This window comes from Cervus canadensis, chromosome 25 (genome assembly GCF_019320065.1).
Source record: "Cervus canadensis isolate Bull #8, Minnesota chromosome 25, ASM1932006v1, whole genome shotgun sequence".
NCBI classification, from domain to species: Eukaryota; Metazoa; Chordata; class Mammalia; order Artiodactyla; family Cervidae; genus Cervus; species Cervus canadensis.
The window spans coordinates 46,761,548-46,775,077 of NC_057410.1; the positions used below are offsets into that span (position 1 = coordinate 46,761,548).

The 13,530-nt window shown below is 37.5% G+C and overlaps 1 protein-coding gene across 10 annotated transcripts in view; it reads right to left on the minus strand.

Annotated features, from left to right (window-relative positions):
- Nucleotides 1-13,530, minus strand: part of NAV3 (neuron navigator 3) — an 879,706-nt gene that overhangs the window by 22,559 nt on the left and 843,617 nt on the right. For all 10 annotated transcript variants that reach the window (XM_043446408.1, XM_043446407.1, XM_043446415.1 and 7 more), the window contains 4 exons: nt 6,712-6,809; nt 4,253-4,348; nt 3,813-3,981; nt 2,165-2,400 (listed from right to left, as the gene is read on the minus strand). In XM_043446408.1, coding sequence (XP_043302343.1) covers nt 2,165-2,400; nt 3,813-3,981; nt 4,253-4,348; nt 6,712-6,809 — 599 coding nt within the window. The remainder of the gene's footprint in view (nt 1-2,164; nt 2,401-3,812; nt 3,982-4,252; nt 4,349-6,711; nt 6,810-13,530) is intronic.

Consider the following 13,530-nt stretch of genomic DNA (forward strand, 5'->3'; position numbering starts at 1 on the left):
CTAAATATTTGTAGGAGGGAGGTTACTGTGAGACTGGGTCAGTTTAGACCATTTAACCAGGTCATTTTTGAAAAAAAAAATCCCAGTGGCCTAGAGTCATCTGGGTAACTTCGAGGCATTGCTGATAACAGATGCAGTTTCCTAAGAGAAGCTCAGACTGCGCTGACTGAGAATGTAATTAGTAACTATCAGTAAAAGTTTAGCCCCGTGTTAGAGATATGTTAGGCATCAACTATTTTCTTTTTAAAATTGTTTATTTTGCTTGGAGTATATGGAAGTACTAGCTGAATTTTATATCCCCTCATGACTATTTAAGAGCTGAGAGTATTCAGGATGATAATTCTGGTATACTAGACCTTAGTATAGACTCATCTCACACACTAGCAAAGTAATGCTCAAAATTCTCCAAGCCAGGCTTCAACAGTATGTGAACCATGAACTTCCAGATATTCAAGCTGGATTTAGAAAAGGCAGAGGAACAAGAGATCAAATCGCCATCATCCGTTGGATCATCAAAAAAGCAATAGAGTTCCAGAAAAACATCTATTTCTGCTTTATTGACTACGCTAAAGCCTTTGACTGTGTGGATCACAATACTGTGGAAAATTCTTCAAGAGACCTGCCTCCTGAGAAATCCATATAAAGGTCAAGAAGCAACAGTTAGAAATGGACATGGAACAACTGACTGGTTCCAAATCGGGAAAGGAGAACGTCAAGGCTGCATATTGTCACCTTGCTTATTTAACTTATATGCAGAGTACGTCATGAGAAATGCTGGGCTGGATGAAGCACAAGCTGGAATCAAGATTGCTGGGAGAAATATCAATAACCTCAGATACACAGATGACACCACCCTTATGGCAGAAAATGAAGAGGAACTTGATGAAATTGAAAGAAGAGAGTGAAAAAGTTGGTAAAACTCAATATTCAGGAAACTAAGATCATGGCATCCAGTCCCATCACTTCATGGCAAATAGATGGGAAAACAACGGAAACAGTGACAGACTTTATATTTTGGGGCTCCAAAATCACTGCAGATGGTGACTGCAGCCATTAAATTAAAAGATGCTTGCTCCTTGGAAGAAAAGCTATGACCAAACTAGATGGCATATTAAAAAGCAGAGATGTTATTTGCCAGCAAACATCTCTCTAATCAAAGCTATGGTTTTTCCAGTAGTCATGTATGGATGTGAGAGTTGGACCATAAGGAAAGGTGAGCACTGAGGAATTGGTGCTTTTGAACTGTGGTGTTGGAGAAGACTCTTGAGAGTCCCCTGGACTGCAAGGAGATCCAACCAGTCCATCCTGAAGGAAATCAGTCCTGAATATTCATTGTAAGGACCGATGCTAAAGCTGAAACTGCAATACTTTGGCCACCTAATGCCAATAACTGACTCATTGGAAAAGACCCTGATGCTGGGAAAGATTGAAGGTGGCAGGAGAAAGGGACGACAGAGGATGACATGGTTGGACGGCATCACCAACTTAATGGAGATGAGTTTGGGTAAACTCCGGAAGTTGGTGATGGACAGTGAAGCCTGGCGTGCTGCAGTCCATGGGGTTGCAAAGAACATGACTGAGCAACTGAACTGAACTGAACTGACTGAGACCTTAGTTGATGGTGAAATGGAATACTATTCAATTTCCTAAAGTTCCTACACAGAAATCCTATAGAAATATGATGTGAACAAATTTCTGCTCCCAGAATTTCTGCTTAGAATATTTTAATTATACCCAAATTTCCATTGCTGCAATATTCCACTTAATTCGTTGTTCATTATGACCCAGAGCAGATACTGACTTGTGTAAAGCTCTGATTCCTCCAGGAAGAGTTCTGGCCTCTTGCTTCTATAGTATTTGCATGGATCTCTTTTTGTTGTAACACTTCCTAAATGGATGTCTAAGAGAAATCAGACAATAGAGACCTTGTTCTGTTCTTCTGTAAATTCTCTATGTGTGTGAAGTACTAGATAACTGAATGCCACTGAGCAGTCTTATTCAAATTCACAAAATAGGGTTTATTCATTCTCCAGATTCTAGCCTTAGCCAATGAGATAGACACTTTTCCATGCACAATATGGAAGTTTCATATAATCTTAAAGCTTAGCTGAGTAATACACTTATGGATAAATAGCAGTAGCTGTCTTAGGAGTCTGTGACTTACCTTACTAGACTTGTGGTCCACATTAAAAGTGGCAATTGCATCCTCTGTTTTTTTCCTCCCAGATTTGGTTATTACATATTCAGCAAGTTTGTGTGCTAAGTAGGTCTTTCCAGTACCACTAGGTCCTGAGAGTATAATTCTGTGATGCTCCATCAACAAGTTAAAGTATCTTTGGGTAATTGGTTTAGGAATCAGAGTATCAAAAACAAAACTGTCCAAACTGTTTTCTTCTACCCCTGAAGGGAGAAACAAAGGGAAGAGAATGGCTTATGGTTCTACATAAGCTAGACTTTAAAAAAGTGTCAACTGGCAACTGGGCTTTGTTAGCCATAGGAGTAACAATCCTTGCAAGAGACTTTCCTTGACATTTCTGTCTCACAAACATGTCTTGCTATTTTAAGACAGAAAACATCAGTAATAAGGCAGAGTGAACATATGAATGAAAGCAAGCCATTTGCTTTTCCTGAGACTCTCTCCCCTGCCTACTTCATGCTTCCCACTTATGTTTTCACAGAGAAATGGAAGCATTACTGTGAATTCTATCAAGAACCATCCTTCTCTTTGAAGGTGGTAGTTTTGCTAAGCATAAATATAAAAATTAAAATAAAATGTATAAATATGTGTTCCTCTTTCTTCCTCTTTTCTCCTTCTCTTTACTTCCTTCTAGCTCTCACTGTACATCCCTGCTACACCATCACTTAAGCTTTTGAAGGATATATATTGTGATATTTGGCAAGGAATTAAGGAGAGCAAGAGTATCTTCTTTTACTAACTCAACTGTCTTAATCATAAAATCAAATATTGACAAATCTCTCTATTAATCCATTGTTACATAGATGTGTTCTGAACTCATTAACATATGTGAACGATAAATTATGGAGACAAGGATGCCTGAGATATTCCATTTGCCTGGAAATAATCACATTGTTCAAAGCAAAAGAATTTCTCATCCCTGGTTGTTAACTTCCATTCTCTATCCCCAGTGGGTATTCACTGAATATGTGCTTAGTCTTTTCTTTTTTTTTTGTTTTTTTTTTTGTGCTTAGTCTTTTCATTGCGTCCAACTTTTTGTGACCCCATGGATTGTAGCCTGCCAGGCTCCTCTGTCCATGGGATTCTCCAGGAGAGATCACTTGACTGGGTAGCTATTCCCTTCTCCAAGGGATCTTCCCAACCCACGGATCAAACTTGGGCCTCCTGCATTGCAGGCAGATTTTTTTTTTACCATCTAAGCTACCGGGGAAGCCCTTGTTGAGTATATATATTTCAAAATTGAAGGTATAGGGATGAATATATTACCTTAGAATACACAATAAACTTTTAGAAATCTCCCCTAAATCAAAGAGGATAACGTAGAAAACCTAGAAATTTGAAATTTGATGCATCACATTCCTCTGTGAGTCCTCGAGAATCTTCAAAATCACATCTCAAAACTCAAAGACTTTAATTTACTTGATTTTCTGTTTTTAGTTGGATTTTTGTGTTTTTAATATAAATATGGTTCATTTCATACCCAAACTATTAAAGTAGTTAGCCTACTTTTCAAATATGAAAATTTAAAGTAAAACTGCAAAAAAAAAAAAAAAAAAGGAAAATAAACATTGGTAAAAATGCAATTGTGGGTTTTTTTTTCCAATTTTATTTTTACCTTTCAGGTTCACAGTGATGACGTTATTATCACCAACAAGGTATCCACAAGGCAGCAGCTCAGGCACTTCTAGGCTATGGGATCTAATTAAATCTCCTACACAGTAGCTGGCAATGCAGTCAGAGCTCAGACCAAGGCTAGTGGAGGTATCAATTCTGAACACATATTCCTAAAATTGTATACACAAAGAGCAAAGTCAAAACAGAGGTACAACTCTGCTACCAGTGTAAAATTCATGGGGATATGAAACTAGCTGTCAAGAATTTTAGAATTGGGTGCTACAATAACTATTAATATCACACAGCATAAAGAGAAAACTTTCCTTAATATTTAAAATGCAGGAGAGGAAAAGCAGATAGGGACATGCCATTAAAGTTAAGGGAAGCATCCAAAATGAAACACGTTTGAAAATTAGTATTAGGATATCTTGTACAACGTACCTTAAAGAGACGTCTAATTACACCATCTAGGACATCCCACTTGGTTTTTCCACTAACACCAATGGATCCTATCAAATATGCCTGAGACTTCTGATCCTAAGTAAGATCAAAATAAAATAAGATAAAACCCAACTGTATCTTGTTTTGTTATATCTACTAAAAATATTAATATTGGTGGTGATTAACACTAAAATATATATCAAACTTTTGGTTTATATAATAATAGACATATACAGTGAATTATACAAAATACCCCAGCAAACAAAGCAACCAAAGTAACTAATTAACTAACAAGCAAAGTAACAGGAATAGCAACAAAACAAGAGAGAAAGAGGTTAGATGAAGTGGTATGGCCAAGGAAAACTGATTCATGACCTGTTCAGTAGAAAGGAAAGGTCCAGGAGAGAACAGTCTTCCATTTTAGCGAGCAGGTACTTTTCTGAAGAGGAGCAGCTTGGTGGGAAGGAGATGGTGATAGAGATGCAATAGAACTATATCTTGAGTCCTAAAATCTCATCTTACTGTTTTTGCAATCTAAATGTTAAGTCCAAAACTCAGTTTATTATTTTGTATTTAGATTATCTCTAAAATCGAATCCAAATTTGAAAAATAAGTTATCCATGGTAGTATGGCATTCATATATTCACAACTCAGGTTCCTCTCTGAATTTATCAGAAAATTCAATATTTAGAATACTTGCCAGGATATCCTACAGGATTACAAGAAATCCTTGAAGATTCTTGGAGAATCTTCAAAATTGTATCTCAAAACCCAAAGACTTTCATTTACTTGATTTTTTTTTTTTTGGTAGGGTTTTTGGGTTTTAAATATAAACATGGCTCATTTCATAGCAAAACTATTAAACTGGTTAGCTTACTTTTCAAATATGAAAGTCTAAAGTGAAACTACATCTACCATGTAATTAAGAAAAGTGATGTTAGGTCAAGTCATTTAGCTGGCTCAGACCTCCATTTCTTCATCTATAACATTTAACTCTATAAGGGAAAATCATTATCACCACTACTTAGATATAACCTGAAACCAATATTTGTTTAAAAAAAAGTTCGAAATTCATAGCAAAACCACTGTTATTTTTAAACTACTGTTATAGACTGAACATTCTTTTTCCACTCAAATTCATATATTAAAACCACAACTGTCAACTGATGGTGTTTGGAAATGGAGTCAGCAAGAGGGAATAAGAGTTAAATTAGGTCATGAGAGTGGGTCTGACATCATAGATTCAGTAGCCTTCTAAGTAGGGGAAGTAAGAGAGAGATCTCTCCCTCTCCCCAGGACATAGCCAGGAAGGTTCCATTTGCAACCCAAAGAGAAAGCCCTTTTCCACCAAACCAGACAGCACCTTGAGCTTGGAGTTAATAACCAGGAGAAAACAAATTTCCATTGTTTAAGCCATCCAATATGTAGTATTTTGTTATGCTAACTCAAGAAGACTAAGACAACTACTTCTTAACATTCAGAAATATTGTCTTTCAGAATTATTTTGAAAAAGAAAACTTGTTTTCCTAATGTAACTGAGTCAAAATGGACATGCTTACAGTGCTCTTAAGCAGTTGCTTTTAAATCAGAGATCTTCAAGCTTCACTGAGACTATTATAGTCTTTTACAAAAAGACCCACATGGGAAATTCAGGCACAGATATGCAGCTCAAGCAGAAAGCTTATGGCATTAGAATTCTTGGAATATATGCTCAATGAAAAAATTCACAATTGCTAGCTCACTTTTCAAACTTAAATACTTCAATTATCTTAAAATTCTAAAGTTCTTTGCTCTTCTGTTTGATAAAAAAAGAAAAATTGGATATTTACAAATTTGTATTTTTGGCCACTGAAATGCAGTTTCAACTTGTAAAAATATTTTTTGTTTCAAGAAGAGTCTAGGATCAGGATGGCATTGCCAATTTGAAGGCAATATTTGATTCCAGAAAAATTAAATATTTGTCTTTTCAGCTAAGGCCTTGCTTAAAAATGATACACACAAGCAGCATTAATGGACATTGGTATAATGAGTCTAACAAAATATATATATCTTTTCAGTGTCTAGAATAGCCATATAGATTATAATCTCCTCTTTGTAAAAAGACCATCTTGACAGTTCTAGCAACACAGTACCATACATCATAAATATCACCTGTATTTAGTTAGATAAGATGTTTATGTCAAAGTAAGCCATGTGTGTTTTTTTAGGTTTTAGGAATGAGGGTGGCTGACAACTGCTACTGTTTTCAGTGAATAAACATGCAGTACGGAGACACATTTCTATCTATAGGATGAGGCCATTTCTTTTGAGTCCCTAACTTTCATGCTTTTAGAAACATATTAAACCAATGCCAAGACAAACACTGCTGGTAGTATATTTATCAGGACAAATACTCATATTTCAATATATTTGACTCATGGTCATTCACAGTAATAAAGCACTTAAAATTAAAGAAATACCTTTGCTCGACTGTAGCCCTTGCTTATGGAGACTATAATTTTCACACTGCGGCCATCTTTATGTCCAGTTGCATCACCAGGATCATCCAGCAAAATATCTACCAAATTTTCAAAGAAACACACAAATACACACACATAACAGAATCACGTTAGCTCAGATTTGTCTACTGTCATCATTTTCTCCCCCCTAGTTTTACGTTTTTCAACGGGAATATTTACCTTTTCTGCCATCCATTCTAACTTAACACATGTGAAAAACCTCAGCTTTCAAGAAGATGGGTGGCCGTGGTTGGGTTAAAGTTTTCATCTAAGACTTCATTTCTGTTTTCAAAGATCTTCCCCCAACTGTTGGGCCATCACATTAGGTGAGGAAATAAGGGGCTTCTTTTCCTGTTATGCACAGGTCTGAGTAATACCTGAATAATATTTAGTTACCATCATAATTGCCACAAATTGAAAAGTAATCTGATTTTCTATATAGCTGAAAATACCCAAGCTCAAAACCCATGAAATTATGAATGCAAAGGTGCTGAGGTTGACTGTCAACTGAAATTATTTTCAAGCATTTGGTACAAACACAGCTATATGGCTACTTTTCCTTATATCTGTAACTTTAGGTACTGTTTTGAATTTCAATGATGGCATTATACTTCCCTGGATAAATATATTAATTATTGCTCTTCTGCTTCTGTCCCCTTTCTGTCCCCTTTCTGCTCACAATTTCAAAACAAAAATGATATTTCTAGTAATCAGCTAAGAGTTACAGAAGCATGATAAAGCTAGTTAACCTTTAAACTACCAACTTTAAATGTGATTAAAGAGTAATTTTTTAAATATAGTATATGAGATCAATGTTCAGTTTGGAGAATGAGTAAGGCAAACTATCCCACATATGTTTTCCTTTGACAATGATGATATTGTAGAGGCATATTTAATATGAAGATAGTGTTCTGGGGACAAAGGAAACTTAGCTACATGTTGAAGATCACATGTGCCTGGTGACAAGAGGACTCAATTGCTCAAATTGTAAATTCAGAGAGACAAGGACTTTGACTGCATCATTATATTTAAGAAACAATTTCATCAAATGGGTTCTGAAAATAAAATGGTTCTATTACTTTAATAATTGGAATATGCAATTTTGCAAAGAAAGGAGTTTAAAAAATGCCATAATACCATAACAATCAAAAACAAATTTAGAGTTTAAGGAATAAGGAGTTTTTTTGCTAGAAATTTTTAAATTGTCAAAGAGAATCTCCCTTACTGGAATTATTTTTTTTTTTTTTTCACTAGATTAACATCCTCCTGGTTTCATCTTTTTGCTTATCCTGCTCAAAACTCTTCCTTAAGTGTCATTTTAATTCTCATTCCTTTTCTCAAAATAAAGTGGCTAATAATTCACATCTAGATATCTTATAATTCATGACCAAATCACCTTTAGTACTTTGTTCGATTATTCACAACTGTTCATAAATATTAAAAAATAATTATTTAAAATAATAATTTATTAAGCATCAAAGAAATCAGGTACTATACTGGGCATTGGGAATGAATACCATGGTAAGAAAGAATATGAATTCCCTGCTCTATCACTTACTGAGCTAATTATAGTAATCACTTCCCTAAGTCTCGATTTCTTCATCTATAAAATGAGTTATAAAAGCATCAGCTTGGTAGAGTTATTGGGCGCATAACAGACAATGCATTTAAAGCACTTTATCCTCAGTATTTAGTAAGTTCATCTGTTCTAACCATTACTCCTTTTCTCTGTATGTCTACTGTAACTCCTTGTATTAACAGTTGGAGGAGAATACCGCTGCTCACTCTGGGTCTCCTCATCGGGACACAGAAGGGATGGTCACCTGAGCAAACAACTCCGACGGAAAACAAATAACAGCCAATCTGAGATAGGGTTCTTTGTGTTTTGTTTTTGGTTTATTTATTTATTTATTTATTTTTGGGAAAAAAAGTTATGGTCCTCTGTCAACATATTGGAAAAAAAGAATAAAAATTTTGCCATTCTGGTTCCAATCAAGCGAAATTCTGACAAGATAAACAAAGGTCTTTTCACACCTCTGTCTTCACTGGATGCATGGAACATGCACTATTATTTCAGGAACTGGACGTCTGTCAATTGTCCTCTGTCTTGTCTACTTCTTCTTCTTTTTTTTTTTTTTTTATTAATCATGTACTCTACAAAGCTTTTCTGTTAAAAAAGCCCCAGCATAAAAGGACTTCTGATTGTCAAGTTTGAGCCCACTAACCATGCAGAGTTCCAAAGAATAGCAAGGAGAGATAAGAAAGCCTTCCTCAATGATCAATGCAAAGAAATAGAGGAAAACAAAAGAACAGGAAACACTATAGATCTCTTCAAGAAAATTAGAGCTACAAAGGGAACATTTCATGCAAAGATAGGCACAATAAAGGACAGAAATGGTATGGACCTAATAGAAGCCAAAGATATTAAGAAGAGACGGCAAGAATACACAGAAGAACTGTACAAAAAAGATCTTCACGACCCAGATAAAATGATGGTGTGATCATTCACACTCACCTAGAGCCAGACATCCTGGAATGTGAAGTCAAGTGGGCCTTAGGAAGCATCACTATGAACAAAGTTAGTGGAGGTGATGGAATTCCAGTTGAGCTACTTCAAATATTAAAAGATGATGCTGTGAAAGTGCTGCACTCAATATATCAGCAAATTTGGAAAACTCAGCAGTGGTCACAGGACTGGAAAAGGTCAGTTTTCGTTTCAATCCCAAAGAAAGGCAATGCCAAGGAATGCTCAACCTACCGCACAATTGCACTCATCTCACACGCTAGTAAAGTAATGCTCAAAATTCTCCAAGCCAGGCTTTGGCAATATGTGAACCATGAATTCCAGATGCTTAGCTGGTTTTAGAAAAGGCAGAGGAACCAGAGATCAAATTGCCAACATCTGCTGGATCATCAAAAAAGCAAGAGAGCTCCAGAAAAACATCTACTTCTGCTTTATTGACTGTGCCAAAGCCTTTGACTGTGTGGATCACAATAAACAGTGGAAAATTCTGAGGAGATGGGAATACCAGACCACCTGACCTGCCTCCTGAGAAACCTGTATGCAATCAGGTAGCAATAGTTAGAACTTGACATGGAACAAAAGACTGGTTCCAAATAGGACAAGGAGTACATCAAGGCTGTATATTGTCACCCTGCTTATTTAACTTATATGCAGAGTACATCATGAGAAACACTGGCCTGGAAGAAGCACAAGCTGGAATCAAGATTGCTGGCAGAAATATCAATAACCTCAGATAGGAAGATGACACCACCCTTATGGGAGAAAGTAAAGAAGAACTAAAGAGCCTCTTGATGAAAGTGAAAGAGGAGAGTGAAAAAGTTGGCTTAAAACTCAACATTCAGAAAACTAAGATCATGACATCCAGCCCCATCACTTCATGGCAAATAGATGGGGAAACAGTAGGAACAGTGGCTGACTTTATTTTGTGGGGCTCTGAAATCACTGCAGATGGTGATTGCAGCCATGAAATTAAAAGACGCTTACTCCTCGGAAGGAAAGTTATGACCAACCTCAGTTCAGTTCAGTTCAGTTGCTCAGTCGTTCTGACTTTTTGTGACCCCATGAATCCCAGCACACCAGGCCTCCCTGTCCATCACCAACTCCTGGAGTTCACCCAAACTCATGTCCATTGAGTTAGTAATGCCATCCAGCCATCTCATCTTCTGTTGTCCCCTTCTCCTCCTGCCCCCAATCCCTCCCAGCATCAGGGTCTTTTCCAATGAGTCAACTCTTCACATGAGGTGGCCGAAGTACTGGAGTTTCAGCTTCAGCATCAGTCCTTCCAATGAACACCCAGGACTGATCTCCTTTAGGATGGACTGGTTGGATCTCCTTGAAGTCTGAGGGACTCTCAAGAGTCTTCTCCAACAGTCTTCTCAAAAGCATCAATTTTTCGGCACTCAGCTTTCTTCACAGTCCAACTCTCACATCCATACATGACCACTGGAAAAACCATAGACTTGACTAGATGGACCTTGGTTGGCAAAGTAACGTCTCTGCTTTTTAATATGCTATCTAGGTTGGTCATAACTTTCCTTCCAAGGAGTAAGTGTCTTTTAATTTCATGGCTGCAATCACCATCTGCAGTGATTTTGGAGCCCAAAAAAAGTAAAGTCTGACATGGTTTCCACTGTTTCCCCATCTATTTCCCATGAAGTGATGAGACCAGATGCCATGATCTTAGTTTTCTGAATGTTGAGCTTTAAGTCAACTTTTTCACTCTCCTCTTTCACTTTCATCAAGAGGCTTTTCAGTTCCTCTTCACTTTCTGCCATAAGGGTGGTGTCATCTGCATATCTGAGATTATTGATATTTCTCCCAGCAATCTTGATTCCAGCTTGTGCTTCTTCCAGCCCAGCTTTTCTCATGATATACTCTGCATATAAGTTAAATAAGCAGGGTGACAATATACAGCCTTGACATACTCCTTTCCTGATTTGGAACCAGTCTGTTGTTCCATGTCCAGTTCTAACTGTTGCTTCCTGACCTGCATACAGGTTTCTCAAGAGGCAGGTCAGGTGGTCTGGTATTCCCACCTCTTTCAGAATTTTCCACAGTTTATTGTGATCCACACAGTCAAAGGCTTTGGCATAGTCAATAAAGCAGATGTTTTTCTGGAACTCTCTTGCTTTTTCAATGATCCAGCGGAATTGATCCAGTTGGCAATCTGATCTCTGGTTCCTCTGCCTTTTCTAAAACCAGCTTGAACATATCGAAGTTAATGGTTCACGTATTGCTGAAGCCTGGCTTGGAGAATTTTGAGCATTTCTTTACTAGCATGTGAGATGAGTGCAATTGTGCGGTAGATTGACAACATGTTAAAAAGCAGAGACATTACTCTGTCAACAAAGGTCCATCTAGTCAAGGCTATGGTTTTTCCAGTAGTCATGTGTGGATGTGGGAGTTGGACTACAAAGAAAGCTGAGCACCGAAGAATTGATGCTTTTGAACTGTGGTGTTGGAGAAGACTCTTGACTGTCCCTTGGACTGCAAGGAGATCCAACCAGTCCATCCTACAGGATAGGTGTTCACTGGAAGGACTGATGCTGAAGCTGAAACTCCAATACTTTGGCCACCTCATGCGAAGAGCTGACTCATTGGAAAAGACCCTGATGCTGGGAAAGATTGAAGGCAGGAGGAGAAGGGGACAACAGAGGATCAGATGGTTGGATGGCATCACCGACTTGATGGACATGCGTTTGGGTTTACTCCGGGAGTTGGTGATGGACAGGGAGGCCTGGCATGCTGCAGTTCATGGGGTCGCAAAGAGTCAGACACGACTGAGCGACTGAACTGAACTGAAACAATCGTGAAGGGAATAAAAGCTCTCCTAGTCGAGTGATGTCAAGTTATTTAATTTTTTTGCCAGTTCAGACACACAAATCACACTTAAAAAATAACTGAGGGAAGAAAATAATACAATAATAAAATAAATGATGAAATGGAGAATTATAAAGCACATTAAAAAAGAAAATATCCTGCATCACCAAATTGTCCCAAATTCTGAATCATGGCCATCAAATGGCCACAGAAGTTGTAAATTTAATTTCTTTGATTTTATATCTACCTTTATGAGTCGTAGCCTTCCCTAGACATTAGTTGTGGTATAATTTTTACATAGCCATTCTTTCTAAACTACTTTCAGTACTAAATTTGCCTCCTTCAAACCTGATCATATTTCCTTGGGCTAAAAAAAATGATGTAACAGGCCATAAAATCCCACCATTAAGCCATCCTGTAAGGTACTAACCCTTATGAAGTGAAGCCCCAGGACTCAGGAAAGCACTGACTGCCGTTAGGTGTGGATCCTACTTCATTTCTCTCAGATCCATCACTCAGAAGCCAACATATAGGATGTGGCTCAGGACCCTCAGATTTAAAGTTTTTGTTCTTTTCTTCCCCCATCTTTTGAAGAAAGTGGTGATAACACCTCATGGATAATTTATACATTCAAGTTATCACCATATTTCTATAGCTTTATTTTACCTAATGACTTATAAGTTCATTTAACTATAACCTCTGTTTTTTCTTCCGCTGTGCTCAGTCCTGTCTGACTCTTTGTGACCCCACGAACTGTAGCCTTCCAGGCTCCTCTGTCTATAGGGATTCCCCAGGCCAGACTACTGGAGTGGGCAGCCCTTCCCTTCTTCAGGGGACCCTCCCAATCCAGGGATGGAACCGGGATCTCCGGCACTGCAGGCTGATTCTTTTACCAGCTGAGCTACTGGGACTAATATTTCTTTGGCTTGATGTGTTTTCTCAGAATTCATTTTCCTTCCCAAATCCCTGCCAAATGGTATAAAACACTTTTCCATGAACTTAAGGGAATTCCTACTTACCTTTTAGTTTTCAGCTACCTTTTATAAGAAAGCACATATGCATTTGGGCCATTCATTTTACCCCATGAAGGGAAGATATAATTAGTAGAATTTTACAAATTCTGACCTTTTAGAAGCAAGAGATATGATTTATTAACATATTATCAGTATCAGCTTGTTGTATATCTGTTTGTGTTTTTCACCTTATCTTTGTTTTCTAATCTTCAGTGTAGGCAAGTTATGAAGTTTCTCAGTTCTATCATGGGATCTAAAATTGCCCAGGAACATGCAAATTATTGGTTTTCCAGCGTCATCTAGTGGCTGTGCTTTGTAATCACCACAGATCCTCCCGTAAATCGTTTCTCAACCAAGTCCTTCATGTATTCAAAAATGATTAAATGCTGTGTGTGCGCGCTCAATTAAGGAGCACTTATACTT